This window comes from Neolamprologus brichardi, chromosome 13, assembly GCF_056152115.1.
Source record: "Neolamprologus brichardi isolate AB-2024 chromosome 13, ASM5615211v1, whole genome shotgun sequence".
NCBI classification, from domain to species: Eukaryota; Metazoa; Chordata; class Actinopteri; order Cichliformes; family Cichlidae; genus Neolamprologus; species Neolamprologus brichardi.
Genome location: NC_142116.1, coordinates 2,702,157 through 2,725,722, shown reverse-complemented (window position 1 = coordinate 2,725,722; position 23,566 = coordinate 2,702,157). Strand labels below are relative to the sequence as shown.

Genomic DNA, 23,566 nt, shown 5'->3' with positions numbered 1-23,566 from the left:
TTTGAGTTTATTATATTTTGGTTTAATTCTGCTTCATGGATTGTTTTCTTATTCTCTTGTAGTGATAATGATGATTATTATTAGTTTCTTGTTTCTGTTTATCTGTGCTTAAGGATTTGTGGTTTCATGTATTGTTTGATTTCCATGTATGTATTCCATGTTATTTTGTCTCTCAATGTCGAGTCTGCGTTCTTGTTTAGTAATTCATGTTTCCTGTTTTATTGTGAAAGTCTTTGTCTTAAGTTAGTGTATGCAGCTTGGTTCCCCCTGTCTCATTAGCCCTGATCTCTCCCAGCTGTGTCTCCCTTCTGTTGCCCATTCCCTCGTTACTACCCTGTGTATTTAAGCCCTGTGTTTTCCCGTGCTCGGTGTCGCGTTGTACCATCAGATCATGCCTGTGTGGTTTTGTGTCAGTTTTTCATGTTCAGTACCATTGATCAGTTTCATCTTTTGTTTTCTGCCAGCAAATAAAGCTGAGGTTTTTTTGAGTTACAATTCTTTGTTCGAGTCCTGCATTTGGATCCTCCTCTCCGCCTGCCCGCACACAGAGCCCTGACAATTTTGACTGGAGATCCACATGTTTTATTTAAAACAAACACAAATAAACAGCATTTTGTATAAAACAAACACATTTTCTAGTAATTCTGAACAATTAGCTTCATCCAGTTAAGGCAAGTTTATGACGTCAAAGATATGAAAATGTTATGTACTGAAGGCTTTGTTAACAATCAAACATTTCACGGATTCACTTTTATTTTGATTCGTTTCAGCTAGCAGACACACACACAGTACTGTACTGTTACCGAGAATAAAATGAACGATTTTGGTTTTATTATCAAAATATTTGGATAAGAGTTAAACTCTGTCCTAAAAAAACATCCCTGAGCTTTAGCAATATCAGTTTATGTTACAGTTTTTTTTTTATGTTGGGTGACTTTCATTCGTTAAATGTTTCACAGTTTCGATTTCACCCCATTTTGTTATCGCTGATGTGGAAACGCTGCGAGTCTCACACGCTCATCACCACTTCTGAACAGAGACAAACTTTCTTTGCAAATTATTTTTCATGTTAAACTCTCTTTCACCACGGCTGGACTTCTTTGTCCGAGAGATACTTTCCATGAGGCTCTTTGGCTCCAGATGGCAGCAAAGCCAGGTAGACCGGTGTGACAGCGCCCTCGTCTGGTGACTTGGGAGCAGTTGGTCCAGCCATGTCAGTGCGCACCCATCCTGGGCAGCAGGCGTTCAACAGGATCTTTTAAAAGAATCAAATTTAAAAACAAAATGTTAGCAATGACGATTTAATGGACATAAAACCATGACAAAAACCCACTGAATATAGAAGTTCTGCATTGTTAGTTATATATTTCAGTTACCCCGTCATTCGGTCTCTCCTTGGTCAGACGACGAGCATGAATCACGGACAGCACCTTTAAAAACATCCACACAGAAATATAATCAGTGTCTCATAATATGGTTTTAGGTCAAATCTTCATGGCTCTGGTTAATAACAGCGAACGCATTAATCAAACGTACCGTCAATCCAATTTTAGACACTGTATAGGCCCCGTCGGTCCAGCCGCGCTCTTTATGTTCGCCTTTCTTGGCCTCATCGACAAATCGTTGCATCAGTTCCACCAGCTCCTCCTCTGTGATGTTCTCGTTGCGGAAACGCTGCTGGAGGTCCGGGCTGCACTTCTTCAAACCACTGACGCAGTTCATGCTGGAGACGTTCACCACACGACCTAAAACACACAGACGTACACACACAAGAATCTGAAGATAGAAAACAAACAGGACGTTTGTCTCCTTCGTGCTCTTAGAGTCCTTTAAACTTTAAACTCCAAACAGCTTCCATCTGAGGTTTGTTTCAGAGACTGATGGATATGCTTTGAGCAGGTTCTCCAGGAGGACTTCTGATGTTCAGATAAAGGTGTGTTCTTGTTTTTTAGACCCGTGTTTATGTAGCTATGATGTATCAGAATGGCTGCTGTGAAAAAGCTTTCCTGCTTTCTTTAGCCAATGCCTATTCTTCTCATCTGTCCTCTGCTCTGCTGCCTGTCAGGCAGAAATAAATCTCAGTAAGTCATGCTGAAGGAGGTCTTAACATTAATTTGGAGGACAAATAGCAAGGGAGGCTGCATAATCGAAGATGCATAGTTTTATCATCTGAAGAAGCAAACTCACCTTGAAGTCCTGGCATACAGCTAGGATACAGACATCATGGCAAGAAGAAGACTCCAAACAACTCTTCCTGATTGATGTCTAATATATTTAAAAACTAAAAGTTTCTCATTATCAGTTACTGACATGTACGCTCACTCAATTAAAAACGCAAACTTTCAAGTAAAATATGATGCAGACTGGGTCCAGCTGTACCTCCAGACTTGATGATCTCATTGAAGACAGTCCCCATGTTTCTGGTGGAGAAGAAGTTTGTCTTGAGGGTCACCTCCGCCTGGATGCCAAACGGAGTCGTGTCTGCCACTGAGGAGACAGCGTGATCTCCGTCAACATTACAACATCAGTGTGTGCAGCTCCACAGCACTATGATATACATCAGCACAACAAGTTAATTACCTTTGAATGCTATCGCAGCGTTATTGATGAGGACGTCCACTCCTCCGTATTTCTGTTTGAAGAACTCAGCGGCGGTTTTGATGCTGTTCAGATCGTCGATGTCCAGCTGGTGAAACAGGGGCTTCAGTCCCTCTGAGTTCAGAGCCTTCACCGCTGCCTCACCACGGCCTCTGCAAGAGGAGCAAAACATCCTCATTTATATTCACTTTGTCTTCGATCTCATCGTTTACACCTTATACCAGCTGAGATTCTCAGTCTTTCTCTCTTCATTTTGTCCCTGAAGGCCCTGAAACATGATGAAGTTCCATCACTGGCCTGGCCACATCACCACGGTCATTTGCTGTACACATAATGGAACAAATGTGCAGCAAGACGTGTTCACAATTTCAGGTTGAAATCATCTGTAAGCGCCACATTTCACTCATTCCTTTGGTTACATTAAAGATGTAACATACCTGCTGCAAGAATATATTCAATTATTGAACCAATTTATAGGCTTGAACACATAAATGGTTGAAAAACAGATTCACTTTCATCTGACCTCAAACTTCAGTGATTTCCATCATGAGAGTATGAGACAGGAATGCATTGAAGAGCCCATTACTCTAATGTGCATCCCATCACGTTGGAGATAAATAGCAGCGTGAGCATACCAAGTACCAACATGAAAATATTCACTTGACTCTTCAGCAGCACCTGTGTCACCTTCTCCAGGTCTAAATAAAAAAAATAAAATAAAAAATTCCCCCTCTCCTGCAGGTGGTCTGTCCTTCAAGCTCAGGTCCTCTACCAGAGGCCTGGGAGCCTGAGGGTCCTGCGCAGTATCTTAGCTGTTCCTAGGACTGCGCTCTTCTGGACAGAGATCTCCGATGTTATTCCCTGGATCTGCTGGAGACACTCGCCTAGTTTGGGAGTCACTGCACCTAGTTCTCAGATTACCACTTGGACCTCCACATTTTCTCGAGCTCTTCTCTGAGCCCTTGGTATTTCTCGAGCTTCTCGTGTTCCTTCTTCCCGATGTTTCTGTCATTGGGAACCGCTACATCGATCACTACGGCCGTCTTCTTCTGTTTGTCTACCACCACTATGTCCGGTTGGTTAGCTACCACCATTATGTCCGTCTGTATCTGGAAGTCAAACAGGATCTTAGCTCGGTCATTCTCCACCACTCTAGGGGGCGTCTCCCATTTTGACCTCAGGACTTCCAGGTTATACTCGGCACAGATGTTTCTGTACACTATGCCGCCCATTTGGTTATGGCATTCCATGTATGCCCTGCCAGTTGGAATCTTGCACCGCGCTGTTATGTGCTGTATTGTCTCTGGGGCATCTTTACACAGCCTGCACCTGGGGTCTTGCCCGGTGTGATAGACCCCAGCCCTGATCTTGTGCTCAGAGCTTGTTCCTGTGCTGCCATGATTCGTGCCTCTGTGCTGTCTTTCAGTCCAGCTTTGTCCAGCCACTGGTAGGATTTCTGGATATCAGCCACTTCCTCTATCTGCCGGTGGTATATACCGTGCAGGGGCCTGTCCTTCCATGATGGTTCCTCGTCTTCCTCCTCATTCTTGAGTTTCTGCTGCCTGAGGTATTAACTGAGCATGCGGTCAGTTGGGTGAAACCCTCCATGCATGGTCAGGAGCTTCCTTGTCTTGATGTCAGTGGCTTCTATCTTCTTCTTTGGCCAGCCTATTACCCCAGCAGGGCACCTGATCATGGGCAGGGCGTAGGTGTTGATGGCCCGGATCTTGTTCTTACCGTTCAGCTGACTCCTCCAGACTTGCCTGACCCTCTGCAGGTACTTGGTGGTTGCAGCTTTCCTAGTGGCCTCTTCATAGTTCCCGTTAGCCTGTGGGATCCCCAGGTACTTATAACTATCCTCTATGTCTGCAATGTTGCCTTCTGGTAGTTTGAGCCCCTCAGTTCTGACTACCTTCCCTCTCTTTGTTATCATTCGACTACATTTCTCCAGTCCAAACAACATTCAGATGCCATTGCTGTATATCCTGGTGGTGTGGATCAGTGAATCGATGTCTCGTTCACTCTTGGCATACAGCTTGATGTCATTAATGTACAGGAGGTGGCTGACAACTGCTCCAGTTCGTAGTCGGTATCCGTAGTCAGTCTTGTCAATGATCTCACTGAGGGGGTTCAGGCGTATGGAGAACAGCAGTGGGGACAGAGCATCTCCTTGGTAGATCCCGCACTTGATGGTAACTTGTGCTATGGGCTGCCACATCCCCATTCAGTTCCCGATGAAGGCTCTTAGGGTCCCATTGATCTTGTATAGTTCTAGGCATTCCAGGATCCAGGTGTGGGGCATTGAGTCATAGGCCTTCTTGTAATCAATCCAGGCAATGCACAGGTTGGTCAGCCTAGTCTTGCAGTCTCGGGCGACTGCTCAGTCCACCAGTAGCTGGTGTTTTGTGCCTCTGGTATTCTTGCCAATCCCTTTCTGTGCCCCGCTCATGTATTGACCCATGTGCCTATTCATCTTAGCCGCTATGATGCCTGACAGGAGCTTCCACGTGGTACTGAGGCAGGTTATTGGTTGGTAGTTGGATGGGACCGGCCCCTTCTGTGGGTCCTTAAGTATCAGGACTGTCCAGCCTTCGGTTAGCCATTCCAGGTGTCTCTCATCAACTAGCAGCTGGTTCATTTGTGCTGCCAGGCGCTCGTGGAGTTAAGTTAGCTTCTTCAGCCAGTAGGCATGAACCATGTCCAACTCTGGAGACCCTTTCTTGGATGTCTGCCACGGTGATGGTTACTGGTCCCTGTTCAGGGAGGTTACTGTGGACTGCCCTCAGATCCACTAGCCACTGATCATTGCCATTGTGGCAGGGCTCTAGATTAACTTTCTGCCACGGTTGCACTGGTGCGCCTAACGTTTTTTCTTAGGCACATCAGCACAAAAGTTAGGCGCACCCAAATTTTTCAACCGCATCGCTTAACACCGCAGTTTTACATGTGCACTTTTTTTGGGGGGGGGGGGAATTGCTGTCTATACAGACAATATTAATTTGTAAATGATTAACTAACAATCTTGTCAACACAAAGTTCTTTATTTGGAGCACAGTTCAACAAGAAATAAAAAATTACTGAAAAAGTGCTTGTGCTTAAAGTGCTTTGGCACTCTTTGGTAATGTTGTAGACGATGTTAAACTTAATCACCATCTCGGCCTCCTTTGCGACCTGTTTGCTGCTACCTGCCGCTGAAATGCAATGGGGCGAAGGGACAGTTGGGCAGTGCATTTATCGCAGCATATAATGTGTTTTCTGGATACACTGTTGCTTTTTCAGCATTCAAAGATTGATGGCTCCGTGTCAGAGCACTGACTGAATTTCAGACAGATCAGGCCTTACCTTAACAAAAAAGTTATCAACAGTTCTTTTCATCTTTTCTTATTACCCACAGCTACATCCACTTCAGTCGGCTCTAGACTACTCAATAGGGCTGGGTATCATCACTGATTTCTATAATCCATTCAATAGCGATTCACAAGGTCCCGATTCGATTTTGCCTCAGACAGTCAGAAATATTATTATTTTGATAATTTATTAGTATTGACACTTGTGAGACTTCACCAGAGGTGTAAGCATCATAGCAGATGCCTTTGTGTCAACGTAACTGAAGATAAAACACCAAAAAACATGAAGGGGATTTTCCTGGCCTTTTAGCAGATAACCTTAAAATTATCCTGCAATTTTGTATAATTTTAAAAAGTATAAATTTCTTCAGTATTGAACAGCAGAAATTAGGCTTTCTTGTCCGAGGTCATTTAAGTTAAAAAAAGATTTAAAAAAAGACAGCGGCCGACAGCACTGCAAACAACAGTAGACTGATGGGTAATAAGTGAATCAATAATGCAGAAAACAGAGATTTGAGATGGGAAACTGTTCTTGAAGTACAGAGAGAGAGAGCGAGAGCTGCACATGAAGTGTGATTTGGAAGCAAAACTGCAAAAGTGAGAGTGAATTAATAACGATATTTATTAAATTTGAAGCGTAGTTTGGATCTTCTTTTGCTGCTGGTTCAGTGAATTTTGGTTGGAGAGAGAGAAAACCTGCAGCTCAGAATCGAGCGCAAAAAAGACGTAAACACAAAGTCCGGACTGTCGACGCATCAGAATCTGTGAGCTTTATTCAAACTACTCACCTCTCTCTATCCACCTGCACTTTCAAATGTACACACGAAGGACTACAGAAATATCTGGACCACGGACAATCAGAGAGGTCCCGCCCCTGGCTGTCACTGATTGGATTAGACCATGATAGGGGCATAATGTGTGTATGTTGTTGACCACAGAGACTTTCAGAGTTGCGGAGACTTTTTTTCTGTTCTTTTTTTATTCGAACAGCTGCTGGTCGCACCACTGAAAAATTTGGTCGCACTCTAGAGCTCTGCATTATGGGTTACAGCCTTCTTTCTATGGCGTTATTTTTGTGCCACTATTCTGAGTGCACGTAAAAAGAAATTGCAGGTGTAAGTGCAAACTAAGGTGCAAACTTTTTTTTTACGTGCACTCAGAACAGTGGCACAAAAATAACGCCATACTCTTCCAGAATTGTTCTGGTCGTGTCCAAAAACTTGTAGACCGATTACGTCACAGCGACGCGCCGAAGGCTGTCCAAATTCGTAGACTCCTCCGAATGCAGCCGACAAATGCGTCAGCCTTTTCCCCGAATTTGAAGGATGGGTTGGGTGTGTCCTTCGTGGCCCACCATATCCCAGAATTCATAGCATGGCCCAGCCAAATGGCAATGGCGGCCGCTACTAAGTTTTAAAATGACTCTTATTAATCTGTCTGGGTCACAAAATAAACTTTTAACATTTTTTCAGTCGACAATGTGGGTGTGTAAATTTCAAATATCTGCTCGGTTTATCAAGATATTGCATATTTGCAAAAGTGCTTCGACGTTTTTGGAGACGTCTACTACCCACCAGCTCGATAGCTAGCCGAGAGCTCGAGGACCACTAGAGCACTAGAACGTCAAAACCCACGGCACATTAGTTGGTCAACTGTGTGGAGAAGGACAGTCAAATGATGCATCAAATGCCCTTTTTCACTCCGTGTGCGTGCTCAGAGCCTGAAGCAAGAAGCTTGGATGAACAAACAAACCACAGTTGCAGTTCCTGTTAGCTCTGACTGAGCTTTAGTTTTAAGCTCCTGGTATGCAAAAGTGTTGAGATGATTAAACTGCAGATACGTCATCAACTTGGTCCAGGTGTCACCAGGTGAGTCACTTACACATTTCTGGCAGTGAGGTAAACGTCTCCTTCAAACTCCTTGCAGAGCGCTCGGACAGTGGCCAGACCGATGCCCTTGTTACTTCCAGTTACCACGGCAACTCGGGTTGACATGTCTGTACAAAAAGAGAGAGAGAGAGGCATCAGTGTCTGAACTCCACACAAGTGGTGGTTAAACTCATAGGTGGGCCCTGCTCTGGACTGGGACCATGAGTTATCTAAGAAAAACTGAAACTTTAGATCATGGTAAAATTTATTTTTTTATTATATAAAAAAAAGAACAATGAGATAAAATTAAAGAATTCCCTAAAATATTCATTTAATTGCACCCTGACATCAACATACTGAGATGTCGGCACTACACAACTAAGCACACTCAGCTGTTTTTTTGTTTTTAATTTGTGTGGGAAATGTTAAAAAAAAAAAGTTTGGGTTTTTTTCTTGCACAAAAATGATTTTCTGGCAGCTGTTACTGACTTTTTCTCCACTCTATGCTACACATTGCTGTCACTTGTGCCGGCATACAGTTTAGTCCCAATGTAGACTTTTATTTGGTTCTCTGGGCTGTGCAGTAATTTCCTGTTTTCCTAGTTGCTGCAGCCTGAAGGCACAGTTAGCTCACTGAGGCTGGGGTGCCTGTCCTGACACAGTGGTTGGTTGGGAGGGCAGCCACCTTACAGCTGGCCTTGGCCTGAGTTTTCTGTCCCTTTGTTCCAAGTGTGTCCTTTATGTGTCAGATACTATAGACGGCCTATTTCCTTCTCAATTTACTGTTTGTCTGCTATAGTTTTTAAATTCTCTCCCCAGTTTTTCGTCTGTAGCTGTTGGATAACTGGCCCGACCGTGAATATGTGTGTTACATCTAAGTGCAGCTTCAGACCTGGTGGAAGTCTAAGGGGAAAAATCCGGGAGGGAAAAAAGTGCACTGTCAGTTTAAGGAAGTAAATACTGGAATAGCTTATTAATTAGAATAAAGGGATGTTCTGCATATTTTTAAAGCAGAATTTAAACAGTGCCTTATTGTGGTTTTACGAGGCATGTGCAAACAGCACGTGACTGTAAATTACAGCATGGAATTAATAATTTGTCCAAACTTCCCGTTTAAAAGCCTTTGATCGAAGAGAATCAGAAGACCTTTCACCAGCGTCTCTCTCTCTTACATAACGCTGACTTTCAGTTTGCAGGTCGGCCCGACGCCTCCTTAAATCCTCTAAAATTCAAACAAGCTGCTGACAAACGAAAACTGTAAGATGTAGCGGAGGCCTCACACTTACTGAAGCTGGGGTTTGGTCCCGAATGAGGCTGCAGAGAGGACAAAAAGCGCTGCACATGAAAATGTACGACTGTTAAAAAAAATGAAAAAGAAGAAAAGCAGGGCGGCGTTCTGCGCAGGATCGGTGCGCATTCCCGGAAAAACAAGTGGAACACGTGGGTTGGGTTATGGATGAGCTGTACTGCGAAGAGTTTCACGTTAATATGGACAATATTTCGGCATTTCTCTCTATTTTGGATCAACTTTTAGGAAGGTTTGTAGGATCATCTGATAAAAATAAACGACAGCAGAACAGATTAGAGATCAGTGCTGCGGCTCACTGAAGGGTTTTTATGTGGCATGTAGTCTCTTAATCGATCGTCCATTTGTAGTTCTTTGTGATTGTTAAAACTGTTACAGTGATTACAGTTTATTTGTGCTCTTCAGACTCACAAAGTCTTACGTATGTTGTGTGTTTCGATAGAGAGAGCTGTCCAGATGAGCGTGTGTTTACCTACAAAAAGAGACCATGAGAGGTCACAGTCACAGAGCTGGACGAACTGCCCGGAAGAGGAGGCAGAAACACGAAAGCAGCGCCCGGTCAGGTAGAAACACGCTGATTGCTTGAATTTAAAGTGTTTCCGTGCTGCATGCTGGCTCAGCTCAGACTCTCTGCCCCTCTCTGTCTCTCCAGTGTCTCTGTGTCACCAGCCGCAGCATGTGAGGCTCAGGAAGTTTCTTCACCACAGAGGATTTTCCTCCACACTGCTTCAGCCAGCTCTCTTCACTGGTACCACATCCTATATTGTTTTCCACATCCTCAGGAGTATCATATAACCCGAAAAGGAAAGCTGCCCATTGTTTGTTGGGTGATTTTAGGTTCATTCAGAACTTCCCACCTGACTTCATCAGGATTTTCTGTACACTAAATATATTTATTGAAGCCACGCCAGATTTTACCATCATGCTATGAATGTCTTCTGAGTTACAGCCTCTCACAATACATAGACATGAAGTACACACTCTGTATGAACTGACCTCCAAACTACTTCACATTATTGTATTCCAGAGTTTTTAAATTTTCACAATTTCCCAAGTACTGGAGCACCCTAATCAGTTTCATACTCACCCCAAGTATGACACCTAAAGCCAGAATCTTCAGCATGGTTGTCATGAGTGTGAGACCCCCCGTGGGCCAGGTCTGAGCCTTTTGAGTTTTGAAACATTTCTTTAAAACCATTTGATCAGTGGGATATTTCCAAACTACTATACAGTGTTGTCTCTGCATTTCACAGCCCTGAGCTACATTTATGAGTATTTAAATATTACTATATTAGATCATTGTTTTGACATAGAAGACATCTGGGCTGAGCCTGGTATCAAACAAAGAGACCCTAGACACCTGTCCCACATGCTGATGTGACCTCTTGACCCTCAGCTGATTCTGAAGGATTGAGTTTTTCAGACCTGGTTGGTTTTATAGAGCATGACTGTGAGGAGGTTTTCTGTTGGTATCTTCTTGGGCCAATCAGAGACATTACCTACGCAGACAGTTTGTGTGTTAAATCATGATATTCACATGTACATGTGGTTCATACAGACACAGGCAGAGGACTGCAGACTCTCAGAACTATTAAGGTAATCCAGATTCCCTAAATGCCACATTTTTATCAACATATATTCTGAACTTTTTGCATCTTCAGGAGAAAAAAAAAAAATCAAAAATGTTATTTTATTTTGAAAATCACAATGTGGAAACTTCAGGGAATAAACATAGCAAGTCGCTGACAGGTTGAAGTTGTTATGAAAGTCTTATAATGTTAGAAATAAATGATTTAATGGTTTATTAAAATTACTTTTTTTAACTTTGATCATATTTTGTTAAACTCAACATCCACTTGTTCACCTTCTTTGTGACCACGTGCCTGATATTAGCAGTAATTCTGAATTCTAACTGAAACATGAGCATACATTTAAAACCATCACAAAGCACACGCTGACATATGCACAACATGTTATTTTAATATTAAGCTTTATATTATTCATAATGAAATAACTGTATATTGTTTATATAGCTTTCTTATAGGTTTTGTGCTCGATCTGTTTGGCAGTTAATGATTTATTTATGTGTGTTTTAAACATTTGAATTGGTTACTGTTTGGTTACAGTAGTTACAGGATCAAGTGTAGATCCTGTAGTGACGTTTGAATGTTAAAGCTTTATCTGTGGGTGTTTGTGTGGCAGCCCGGTCAGCTGATTATTTCTCTGCCGGAGTCGTGCCTCCTCACAACCTCCACCGTTCTGCACAGCTACCTGGGACCGTACATCAAGAGGTAAACACAGAATGGAAACATATTCCAATATTTTCATCCTCTATACGGCATGCAGGATTTAATCTATGTATGTGTTAGAGTGTCGTAAGCAGAGATGGGCAGTAATGCGTTACTTGTAACTCGTTACTGTAATCCGATTACTTTTTTCAAGTAACGAGTAAAGTAAGGGATTACTATTGCAAAAACGGTAATTAGATTACCGTTACTTTCCCGTAGGAACGCTGCGTTACTGCGTTACTAAAACCGTGATTTTTTGCTAGAATGTCTCATGACAGTGACGTAAGCGAGTGCGACGTTCGTGACAACAGCTGTGTGCAGATCAACAATGGATCATATATCGAGTGCAGAGAGAGTATGAGCGTGCAGCGTTTAAAGCGTGGAAGTACTGACCTTACTTTGAGTTTGATTCCATAAAAAGTGACAAAAACATTAGTGTCCGTTGTGCGTGGGAAGAAAACTTCTTTTTACAGCGAAAAAAACCCCTAAACTTCCGAGCAAGCACCGAGTAGCTACGACGTAATGGGAAACTCACAGAGAAACTCGCAGATTCTTCCACTGACCGCTGCACACCTGCACCAGGGTAAACCTCCGCCTACCCCACTCCTGCTTTACAGGTGAAAATAGAGCAAAAGGACCGCTGAGTCTTTGACTTTATTTATTTTCTGCTGTGTTTTACTTGCATCTATTTGAAAGACTGAGTGTAAACACAAACAAAAAAAATATTTTATTTTATGTGCTGGAATGTGCAGAAAATAGGTTTAAATATTAAACAAATTTCTTCCAGTCAGAGAATGTTGCATATAATTAAATCTTTGCTTGATGCATAAAGTTAAAAGATTAAAACTAATAAAACAAGTTTTAAAAAGAGACTTTTCCATTTGATTACATTTTGTATGATGATTATGTAGAAAAAGTAGAATTGGCCTGAAAGATCTATCACTTTATCACCTATTCAGGTTGTAAATCGTGTTTTTAAAAAGTAACTAAGTAACTAAGTAATTAATTACTTTTGAAAATAAGTAATCAGTAAAGTAATGGGATTACTTTTGGGGGAAAGTAATCAGTAATTAGTTACTGATTACTTTTTTCTAGTAACTTGACCAACACTGGTCGTAAGCTTACACAAGCTCAGACTCAGTGCCAGGTTAATTGTGCGCCTGTACTTCACACTATCTCAGCTCACAGAAGGATTCAGCTGATGGACTCTGAGTATTTTAGCCAGAATGAGATGAAACCAAACTGTTGCTGGGTGTGTTTTTTTCTCTGCAGCTGGAAACCTCGTCTGTCTCCCCTCCTGGCTCTCTGCATCTTCTTGGTGTGTGAGCGGCACAGAGGAGAGGCCTCTGATTGGTTCCCTTACATCAATGTGCTGCCCACAGTTTACACCTGCCCCGCCTATTTCAGCGATGATGTCATGGCTCTTTTACCTGCCAGTGTGCGGAGGCGGGCCTTGGAGCAGAGGGAGGCAGTGAAGGAAATGCACTCCTCCAATCAGGAGTTTTTCAGGTGAGTGCGGTTAAGGCCGGGATTTGTACTCGCTCGTGGATCAGCTCGTTTTCTAAAAATTGGCTGAATGGGGCGTAAAATGCATCAGAATAAAAGTAATTGTTCAAATGATGTTTAGGCTTCTTGTGTGAAAAGTGAATGATCGCGCTGTGATTGGTTCACTGGTTCAGGTCCCTGCAGCCGGTTCTGAGTCAGCCCACAGCGGACGTTTTGACCTATGAGGCGCTGAGGTACACGTTCCTTATCTTTGACCAAATGAACCATTTACATAGCAGTATTAGTGAATGAGAATACGATCTCTAACTAAGCTCCTCCTCCTTTCCCAGGTGGGCGTGGTGTAGTGTCAACACACGCACCGTCTTCATGAGCCATGCTTCAAGCAGCTTCCTGTCAGGACCTGATAATTATGCTTTAGCTCCCTTCCTGGATCTGCTCAACCATCGCCCTGACGTGCAGGTAAATGTGATGCTGCAAGAATACTGTAGCTGTCGAGTCGGAGCCGGTTGTACTGATTGAGAGTGTACGACTGCATTTCTTTTGTCAGGTAAAAGCAGGTTTTAACGATGCGACGAGATGTTATGAAATCAGGAGTGTGTCTGGGACTCTGCGCTACCAGCAGGCCTTCATTAACTACGGTTCCCACGATAACCAGCAGCTGTTGTTGGAGTACGGATTTGTCACCACTGCCAATCCCCACAGTGTGGTCTATGTGGACACAGGTAAACCTCTGCAGTAGGTTTTATCAGGGGGAAGTTTTTGCCCTATCGTCGAATCAAATTTATATTTACATATTAGAGGTAATAATCACCATACATCCCACGATACGATATTATCACAATACTTAACGCACGATACAATATTATTGCAATTTGTTAAAATATTTTGCGATATTCAGATTCTGTACATAAAGGTAAACTTTATCAATATTCATTTTATCTAATATCAAAGTCTCACACTCAGTCTTTCTCTCATTTCAGTTTTATTGTTGACAAACTGAACGGTTTGTATTACAGTCTAGTCCAACTTAACTGAATCAACCATCTGGTACAATTATAGCTATTCTGAACTATGCAGTTTATGAAAACTATGCAGCCCCTTCAGCAACTGAAGAATTTGAAAGTAAATTAAAACAAAATATAATTTTACATTAAATAAAAAAGTTTTAAACTTAATTAAAATAAAACATGTCTTAAATTAAAATAAGTAAACTGTCATGTTTATTGCTGCCATAAAAAAGTTAAACACATTTGGACAGTGAAGGAATGTCAGGATTGTTGCTCAGAAAAAGGATCAACATGCTCTGAAGTCAGAGCACAAAAACCTTTTTGTAACAAAATATCGATTTCTGCTGTCCCTGTATCGATACATTATTAGCAAACAAAATATCACGATGCTACACAGTATCCATTTTTCCCCCACCCCTATTACATATATTGATCATGATATATTTATGACAGTGCTAATGAACCTTTATGAACATATGACCCCTGGAGTTAAAATAGGTCATTACTTTACATGTTGGTAATCTGAAACGAGCTGTTTCCCTTCTTTCATTCTTCTTTTAAGTTCATTCTGATTGGCTACCTCTCAAACAGCCATCATCCCCTCTCACTGCTACAAAGCAAACAGGGGAAAAATTAATTTAAAATGAGTGTTTAAAGCAGTATTATGAAGCCTAAGCCTTTGCTTACAGGGATTATTTGCACATACACCGACCTCATTATTTAAAACTTTGGAAACATGTTTATTATTTGCATCTGCCAGTGTAACATTAGATATATAAGAGAAAATATGAAAAACTGTTTGCCTCGTGTGTTTCACTGTGGTCCCTCAGATCTGCTCTGTGATGTTTTAAGAGGCGACAGAAGTTTGACTCAGAAGATCAAGTTTCTCAGAGAGAACCGTTTCCTTCAGTAAGACTCGCTTTACATACTTAATGATTCAGCTGTAAACAGGACCAATACTTAACTTTGATACAACTGCAAAATGGAAAAATGCCTTCATATGTTTCCTGCCTTCCTGCCAGTAATCTCACTGTGTCCAGTGACGGTCCCAGTTGGAGGCTGATGACGGCTCTCAGGCTGTTGTCGTTGCCACAAACACTGTAGTAAGCCTCAACACACATTTATACATGTACATCGATGTGTTTTGCTCCAAAATCTGGACGTCCAGTCACAATCTGGATCAGTTTCTCTGTCTGGGGAGTGTGTCTGAACATGTGTGTGTGTGATTTACAGCCACCAGTGGAAGGCAGTGTTGCTCGGCCAGCTGGTGTGTGAGGAAAGCGAGCAGTGGAGCGTCCAGATGGCTAAGAGTCTCTGTCAGCGACTACTGCAAGACACATGCAGCGCGCTAGATAAGGTGTGTGCACATGTGCATGAATTTAACTCTGTCCCTGTTTTGCAGCACATCACCTGATTCCTTTTTCTCCTGCACTGTGTGTGTGTGTGTGTGTGTGTGTGTGTGTGTGTGTGTGTGTGTGTGTGTGTGTGTGTGTGTGTGTGTGTGTGTGTAGGTCTCACACCTCCTCCAACAATGTGAGCAGCCAATTAGGGAGCAGCTAAATGTGGTCAAGTCACTGCGGCAGGAAGAGAGGTGCATCCTGGGAAGCTGCCTCGAGGCACTGGAGGAATCACTCAGACATAATGACAGTCCACTTGGTGCTGTGAGCTGACATCTGATTGGCCCTCTGATCCGACAGCTGCTGCAAGAAGCCAAGTGATTGGCTGAAGCGTTTCCTGAGAAAAGCAATAGGATGCTCTGTTACAGGCTCTCATCATAAGCAAAATACTACTACAGAAAGGATGCATCTCCAGTTTTAAATCCGATATTTTATATATTTATTTTTGCTTTAATTAGTAGTTAGATTTTGTATTACACATTTTACGAAGCCACCAAATATCCCAGCTGCTGTTTATGTTGTAAATTACAGCTCAAAGGGACATGTTTCAATTTTCAACTCCATCTTTTTAGTGTTGGAATCTACTAGAGCAGCTTTGAATGATTCAATATAATCCCTGTTTCTGTCATACTAGGATTTGGTCCTCAATTTGATGTTTTAAGTCTATTAAAACCCCTTTAAGCCAACTTTCTTCTGATTGGCTGCCCTTCACAAACAGATGGATCTGAAGCAAACAAACAAAAGATCTGTTGCATAATAAAAAAAAAAGGCGGCCTTGTTTTTTAATGAAATGTGATTTTATTGAGTCAGATGACACCTTGTGCATTTCTAAACCAACATTAGGTGATGAAGAGTGATCAGATTTTAATGGATATCACTGGCTGTGGGAAAAGATTTTCTTCTGCAGTGTGAAGTAAAACTGTCCAGGTGACTCTGAAACTCAAGCAGTTAATGATTGAGCGCCTTTTTCCTGTTGTTATCATATTTTTGGGCCTGAAACAGATCATAGTTCTGTGTTAACAAGTAAACAGTGACTGACTGGAACAGAGTGTCACTGCAGAGAGAAGTGATCCAGCTGAACGGTGAGCTGTTTTCTTTTATCTCTGCATAATGTGATTAGTTAGGTCAGAGCTGAACAACAGCCTTCGTCTTTGGGTGACGCTGGACAGTCTCCATGGCAACTGTGGCTTCATAGAGGGGGACTGCTTCCTCGGGCTGAGGCCTGCAGAGACACACAAGGTGAATTTGATCAGAGACCCATTACAGTCTAATTTTAAAACAATCTGAATCCCCAAATCCATAAAATAACTACGGTCTGTACTAGGGCTGCCACGATTAGTCGACTAGTCACGATTACGTCGACTATCAAAATCGTCGACGACTGATTTAATAGTCGACACGTCGTTTGAAGCTTTGTAAGATCACAAAAGACGCAGGAATAAGTAGTAGGATTTAAGAGTGTAATAACGGACTGAAACAGAAGATGGCAGCACTGCATGTCCAGGGATGCCAGCTGCCGGTAAACCCCGAAGAAGAAGAAGCTGTGTCCCAGAATTCATAGCGCAGCCCAGCTCAGTTGTCAACAATAGCGGCAGCTAGTTAGTTTTAATATTACTCTTATTATTCTTTCTGGGTCACAAAATAAACGTTTAACATATTTTCAGGCGAGAATGTAGCTGTGTAAACCTCAAATATCTGCTCAGTTTATCAAGACACCACATATTTTCAAAAGCGCTCCGACGTTTTCGGAGACTTCTGTTACCCACTAGCTCGATAGCTAGCCGGGGGCTAGGCTCACTAGAGCCCGTGAGAACACCGGACTGCCGGCAAATCGTTTTCAAACCCACCGCCGTCTTTCGCTACTCAAGTTAAACATAAGTCATTTAGATAACTTAAAAATGTTATTGTTTGGCTTTTCTTTAGTATTTTATTTGTTCCTGAGTAAATCGGTTTGGCTGAGATTAAAGTTATAGTTTTTACACAGCTGAATAAACGTCAAGCAGACAGCTGATTATCAGAAGTGTGAGATGCTCGAGAATTTACTCCGGTGTCCTGTTATATTTTAGATAGCAAGGAGTTTATTAAACTTCACCGAAATCTGCATATTTCATTAAAATTTAATAAACTATTATCTTGTCTTTATTTTTAGTTTGCACATACCTTAAACACTTAAAACTGTAAGCTAATGATAGTTATACAAGAGCAGATGCTGTTGGTGCAATAAGCTGTACGTTTTATGTCCAATGGATGATGATCTGATTAGTCGACTAATCGCAAAAATAATCGGTGACTAGTCGACTATCAAAATAATCGTTTGTGGCAGCCCTAGTCTGTACCAACATGCCTGCACGAGATCTTTGATCGTCATTTGTCTTTTAAACTAAAGGCTTATTAAATTAAACATTTACTTCTTAACCTTAAAAGAATGGTAGGCTATTAGCAATCGTTCCATCCTCCTTCAACCAAAGCAGGTTTGACACCCCCGCACTAAACTGGAAACTAAACTTCTGCAAGTGCTGTTCCAGCAGAAGTCTAATGTTAAAAATAATGAGATATTTCATCCAGATCCAGACAGAGTAGGCAAATTCCAGAGCTGTCAAAAATAGAAGAAGTCTGCCTTGGACATGTGAAAGGGAAAGGCCTACCTTCTATATGTTATAATTTATTTAATGTCTGCTTGTAAAGATTTAGCAATAAACAAATTAAATGCCCGGAGAAAAAAAAAGCATACAAGAAGACAGAGGTGAAACAAACTGTTTTTGTGCATTTAAAAAGGCTTCATTCCAAACAATAAATACACCATTAAAACTAATTCAATATAAGTGGCTAATGAGGACATATGTCCCCTGTGAAACTTCATCACACCTCCAGTAATGTTCCAAACATATGTACAAGTTGTCTAAGCTGCTGGACTTGGGACTTCTGCATGTTTGTTGTAACTGTATGTGAGCATCCTGGAAACTGGAAAGTTGACCTCGTGTTAAAATGTGGATTTGTGCACTTTATCTAAGCTAGTATGATCCCACTGAGAAATGTCATCCAGCACTCCTTAAACTAGATTTTGAGGTTACCTGAGTACTCCGCTTGACATCTTCTCCACGATATCCTTCAGAATATCTGCAAAAGTCAGTTAAGGCTTCAGAAATGCACATTACAGGGTTAAGGTTTTAGATTATATGCTGCAAGAACAGGATACGGAGGTATCTTCCTTGCTGCGATGATGATGCTGTCCAGACTTCAGGGTTGAGGAAGGACACAGAGGCTGATTTTAAATAAAGTAATCTGCAATCTGGAGGATCCAACTGCAAATACACAGAGAGGTGAGGAAAGTGATGCTGAAGACAGACCAGACTGGGCTGCATTCAGATGCTTTAAAGCCAGAGAGGTTATTTCTATTCAAATAGTAATAATAAACTATGAAGTTATCAATTTATGATGCCGCTGTTGAGTCTGACCCCAGCTCACCTGCAGGTCTTGGTGGGATGTAACCCAGTGGCCGCCCACTCCCAGCACACTGATGATGTCATGTTTGTGTGGAAGTAATTTCTTCTCTTCTGACTCCACTTCCTCCTCCCCTTCATGCAGACGAACTACACACACACACACACACACACAAACACAAAGGTCTTTTCTAATGTGTCTGATTTGTGCCTCTTCATCCTGCCTGTGACCAGACGTCTGACTGCAGCACCTTGAAGGATGCATCAATGAAGGATGGAGGAGAGTCATGAGAGGAGCACAGGTGTGTCCACGATGTATAAAACAGGTGCACGACACAGTCTCAATACACGAGCTGTGGCAGGAAGTCTTTATATTACAGATATTTTAGTCATTCCTCCAACTCATCAAAGGTGCCTTGTTGAGTGGCTGTAAACATCTGCAAAACTGAGGTTTTGCGTGATTGGACATCCAAATAGTGTAGAAACTTCAAGTATCTAAACTAGAAGGAGAAGATGTGAGGAAAAGCAATTTTATTTTTTTACCTCCAGAGTCAACAACGATATCCACTCCCAGTCCTCCCGTCTCCTCCATAACCGCCGACAGCAGTTCTGATGAGCTGTTAAACACTGGAATAACTCTGGCTTCACACATAAACACACATATATGACAGAATAAGTCACTGCAGCTCAGAAAACATTTAAAACTGAGAAACCGACCGAGTTGTGTGTAATTCTACTCTGATCGCATTTAATTTGCAAACCGCAGTTTTCACTAACGACCACATGATGGCAGCAGAGTTTAGATGATGTAATTATTTCAGCTCAAACACCAATGACAGTTATGTTACCAATCAAGCTAGGAAGCAAGGCAAGTCAGTGGGGAAGAGAGGAAAAGAGCTCACCTACTAAGGGATCCTGAACACCTGAGGAGAATATGAAGGTGAGGAGAGGACAGGATGCAGAGATGAAAACAGGTTGGAAGCAGAGTATGTGAATATGAAAGGAATGACAAGAAAAGGCCAGTTGCAGTATCTCAAAATGTGATTTTGGAGAACATTTCAAAGATGATCATCAAGTTTTCCAATGCGAGCTACAGAAATGTCAGCGTGGGTCGGTACGCACCTACGCTGGGCCGAAGCTGCTCCAGGAAACTGTGATTCTGCGGCGATTGTGACGTCGTCAGCACCTTCGCCCCGTGGTAACAAGCCAGCTGGATGCACATGAGGCCAAAAGACTTCGCAGCAAGAGGGATGAGATCATTACTCGTGCGTGCACTCGCTTTACAAGGTCGCACACAGTTTATATTTTGAGTGTTTTTACGTACGCTGGCTCCGTCCGTGACCAGGAGCGTGTGTCCGGCCGCCATACGAGCATGTGTGTGCAGAGCAGTGTAAGCGCAAAGGCCGTCGCGCAGCGCTGCTGCCACACACACCGAGCTGAGCTTCTCTGGCTTCTGAACTGGAGATCGCAGAAACACAAAAATGCTCACTGAACAGCTTTTTATAGGATTTTATTTACAAGATTTCAACTTTTAAGAACTTTTCGTTGCTCTAAAATCCATCTGCCTAGAAGGTGATTGTCACTCTGCTCTTTTCCAAAGATTATAAATGTAGGCAGAGACTATGGGGGTGGATCAGGGCAGTGTGTGCACTTCAGGTGCTTTTACATTTCTTTCAGTCTGAAAGTTCTGATTCAAAAAAGTTGAAAGTTGATGCGGTGCAGAGGTGCAGAGGTAAGGTGGACACACAAAAACATTCTGCCCGTCGACTTTGAAGCAGAGGCGAGAACGGGTTCACCTTTTAGATCAGAGCGACCTTTTTCCTGAAATGATCGGTGAGTCAGTGCTGTGGTAGTTAGTATAGTCGAGAGTCAGAATAAAAAACATAACAGACCTAAAAGAATTTAGAAGTAAGTTTACTATGTCATAAAATCTGATAGATGAAAGTAGGAAAAATAAAATTCACATAATAAAGATGTGAGAGAGCGTGCATCTCACCTAAATAATATTCATCGGTGTCAATGACCTCACAGAGTCCCGAGAAGCTGGAGTCCAGGGGAAGGATACCTGAAGAGGGAAGAGGAAAATGGGAAATGTGGAGCCGCTTTCACAAAGATAAAGTTTAGAGAAATCAAACAGACTTCAGAGAGATCTCTAAAGTCTTTGTACTACAGTACAATGAATTATGGGTGAATTAAGACTTGCTTGTAAGAACCAAGTGACTCCATGTCTATTTACCGTAGCAGAGAAATGTATTTTCTAACAATTCAATAGTTAAAAGGAAATTTTACTTTGAAAATTTAGTTGGAAAAAAGTGTTAATCTGACTGTGCATTAAGGAGACAAAAAACTCTCATCACTGAGTCAGCTCGGGGTCATCAAGGTTATCAAATTCTTTTGGTTTTAAATGACTGTTAGTATCTTTATTTTTGTGCAAGTTAGGACGTGTTTAACCCTACAAACCAGTCCAAGTGTGTTAAAGTTATTTTGGTTATGACATCTTCTTGAATATGATCTAACAACATTCAAGGTTTCAGTCAGATCTAATATTAAAACATGTCCAACTTTGAAAACTGAGTCACAGCTCAGAAACAATGAACAATCAAAGACATCTGTAAACTCAAGTATTTATTCTTAAAAAGATTTAAACTTATAGAAATTCCCAAGTTGCAAAACCTCACATTCTCCATTTAAAACATCATCCCTACCTACAACCTCGTCCTCCGGCTGAAAGAAGGTAACCTTGGGACCAACTGTCAGGAACAAACAAGGAAACAGACACAAAAATTAAGAGCCGTGAATGATGCATCACAAGGTCTCTTACTCACTCGGCACGAAAACACACACATGTGAATTTGTTCTGAACAATAAAGCTAATTTCAGAGTCAACATTTGTGTGTGTTTGCGACCTTGAAGGACGACCCCGGCCACCTCTCTGCCGACAGGGATTAAATCCCTCTGCATCCCGACATCTCTGAACAGCTGTAATAGACAGTTTACAAGTAGTGAGTTATTATCAGTGATGCATTTATCAAATTATTTCAGTTCAGAGGCAACAAAAGCAGCAAGAAAGAAAAATTAAACCACAAATGTGTCTTTTTTTATGATTTTAAACACATTGTGAGTGTGCCACAAACAAACAAACACCTTTAAACAAACAGCTTTTCTAACCCAGCTGTGTTTGTAAATTGCTGCCAAGTCAAATGAAATTAATCATCCTCCTCTGATTTGGACCCAGGAACCATCAAACCAGACCAAACCTTTTGGTCTGGTTTGATGCTTCTGCAGGAATGTGCCAAGTGTGGTACGAAGGAGGGGGACGTCAGGTAGATCGTTTTTTTTTTTAAATTTATATTTTAGAGCATTTTGAGATCAGGTCCATCCTCTTAATACGATTAGAAATTGCTTCCACATTTACAATATCACAGTTAATAATAGATTAAGCCCTGCTGGAGGCTACTGTAGCTCATTAATGGGAGTTACGATGAGCTACCACCTATATGGGAAAGCCTGGAGCCTGAGTGAATTAAGGTAAAGCCCTGAGTTATTATATTTATTTTTGGATGGTTCACTTATGAAACAATTATGTTTCTTACTTTTTGTAGTTTTATTCTTTTACTTGGCGGCACCGTGGTGCAGTGACTCTGCCTTGCAGCAAGAACATCCTGGGTTTGAATCTATCTGGGGATGTTTTGGCAGAGCTTCCATGCTCTCCCAGTGTCTGAGTGGGTTCTCTCCGTGTACTCCGGACTTTCTCCAAACACATGCGTGGGGTAGGTTAACTGGTTTGACTGTGAGTTTGAATGGTTATCTGTCGCTCTGTGTTAGCCCCGTTACAAACTGGTGACCTGTCCAGCCCTTTTGACCTATGAGAGCTGGGATAGACCCGAGGCCCCCCTGCAACCCTGATTTGGACAAATGGAGAATGTGTGTGGATTAATTCCAGTTTTGGCCAAAATAACCTGCACTATAACTAAGCTACACTAACCCACCTGAAACATGTTCAGCCACAGGTCTCACACTGTTAGTACCTTAAGGTCCAGTGGGCTGAGTCCACATGCCTTCACCTGAACTCTGACCTGATGGCTGCTCAGGACATCTGGGAGAGTCTGGAGAGAAACACACAAAGCCGCTCAGTGTAACAACGAAGACAAAGGTAGAAGTCATAAACACAAAAAAACAGCAGAAACGTAAAAAATGTTTACACTAACTAAGAAATAAATCATGCATATATCTGACATGATCTTCTTCTAAACATTTGAATGCAGCTTACTATGAAAGAGCAAAAACACCTGCTAAATAATCATCTTTACAGACAGTTAGTTGTTATACATATTCAGAGAAGCAGGGATTGTTCAGTAGACTGAGACTAATCAGCAGCAGGGAGTTAAATATGCAGATTAGCCCTGCACAGCTAATTTGCTTTTCTAATAAGTTCCTTTAATACTGACGTGCTGTAGCTGCTCAGCTGGAACCTCAAACTCACCATTTCCTGGATAACGAACTTGGGTTCAGCATCACTGACAGCTCGGCAGTACAGACCTTTCATAACGCTGCAGATTTTCATCAAATCCACAGACACAGAATATCAAAATATTATTAACGTGACCGACTGGACTAATGCTCTTCAAATAACAGCTGAGTCTAATATAGGAAAAATCAAACCGCCGGGATCGGTATGGATAAAGTCAATCAGCTGACCTCCTCTTCTTCGTTGTTTTTTCTTTCTATGACTACAATACCGCCCACTACTGGACATGTAATATGAAATGAATTCTTTTCAGTTAGATTTCGTATGTAATAATAATAATA

At 41.9% G+C, this 23,566-nt stretch overlaps 3 protein-coding genes across 5 annotated transcripts; 1 reads left to right on the top strand and 2 right to left on the bottom strand.

Moving 5' to 3' along the window:
• Positions 1-564: 564 nt before the first annotated feature.
• On the bottom strand, positions 565-9,223 carry LOC102797697 (carbonyl reductase [NADPH] 1-like). The gene is made up of 7 exons (XM_087849980.1): positions 9,100-9,223; positions 7,827-7,941; positions 2,581-2,750; positions 2,380-2,487; positions 1,537-1,745; positions 1,377-1,430; positions 565-1,255 (listed from the first exon to the last, which is right to left on the bottom strand). The coding sequence occupies exons 2-7, from the start codon at positions 7,937-7,939 to the stop codon at positions 1,082-1,084; spliced, it is 828 nt and encodes a 275-aa protein (XP_087706106.1). The 5' UTR covers positions 7,940-7,941; positions 9,100-9,223; the 3' UTR covers positions 565-1,081.
• setd4 (SET domain containing 4) lies at positions 9,185-16,604 on the top strand. Of its 2 annotated transcripts, XM_006783503.3 has the most exons (13): positions 9,185-9,351; positions 9,562-9,682; positions 9,772-9,867; positions 10,678-10,715; positions 11,322-11,410; positions 12,680-12,916; positions 13,087-13,146; positions 13,243-13,372; positions 13,461-13,635; positions 14,751-14,829; positions 14,943-15,023; positions 15,154-15,277; positions 15,432-16,604. In XM_006783503.3, the coding sequence occupies exons 2-13, from the start codon at positions 9,607-9,609 to the stop codon at positions 15,588-15,590; spliced, it is 1,344 nt and encodes a 447-aa protein (XP_006783566.2). In that variant the 5' UTR covers positions 9,185-9,351; positions 9,562-9,606; the 3' UTR covers positions 15,591-16,604. The 2 variants fall into 2 exon arrangements, with proteins under 2 accessions (XP_006783566.2, XP_035760719.2); XM_035904826.2 differs by lacking the exons at positions 10,678-10,715; positions 11,322-11,410.
• cryzl1 (crystallin, zeta (quinone reductase)-like 1) lies at positions 16,093-23,462 on the bottom strand. Of its 2 annotated transcripts, XM_087849978.1 has the most exons (13): positions 23,241-23,462; positions 22,786-22,863; positions 21,664-21,736; positions 21,463-21,507; positions 20,754-20,822; positions 20,082-20,215; positions 19,880-19,991; positions 19,660-19,680; positions 19,301-19,399; positions 18,783-18,907; positions 18,514-18,619; positions 18,389-18,434; positions 16,093-16,539 (listed from the first exon to the last, which is right to left on the bottom strand). In XM_087849978.1, the coding sequence occupies exons 1-13, from the start codon at positions 23,319-23,321 to the stop codon at positions 16,443-16,445; spliced, it is 1,086 nt and encodes a 361-aa protein (XP_087706104.1). In that variant the 5' UTR covers positions 23,322-23,462; the 3' UTR covers positions 16,093-16,442. The 2 variants fall into 2 exon arrangements, with proteins under 2 accessions (XP_087706104.1, XP_087706105.1); XM_087849979.1 differs by lacking the exon at positions 19,660-19,680.
• Positions 23,463-23,566: the final 104 nt, after the last annotated feature.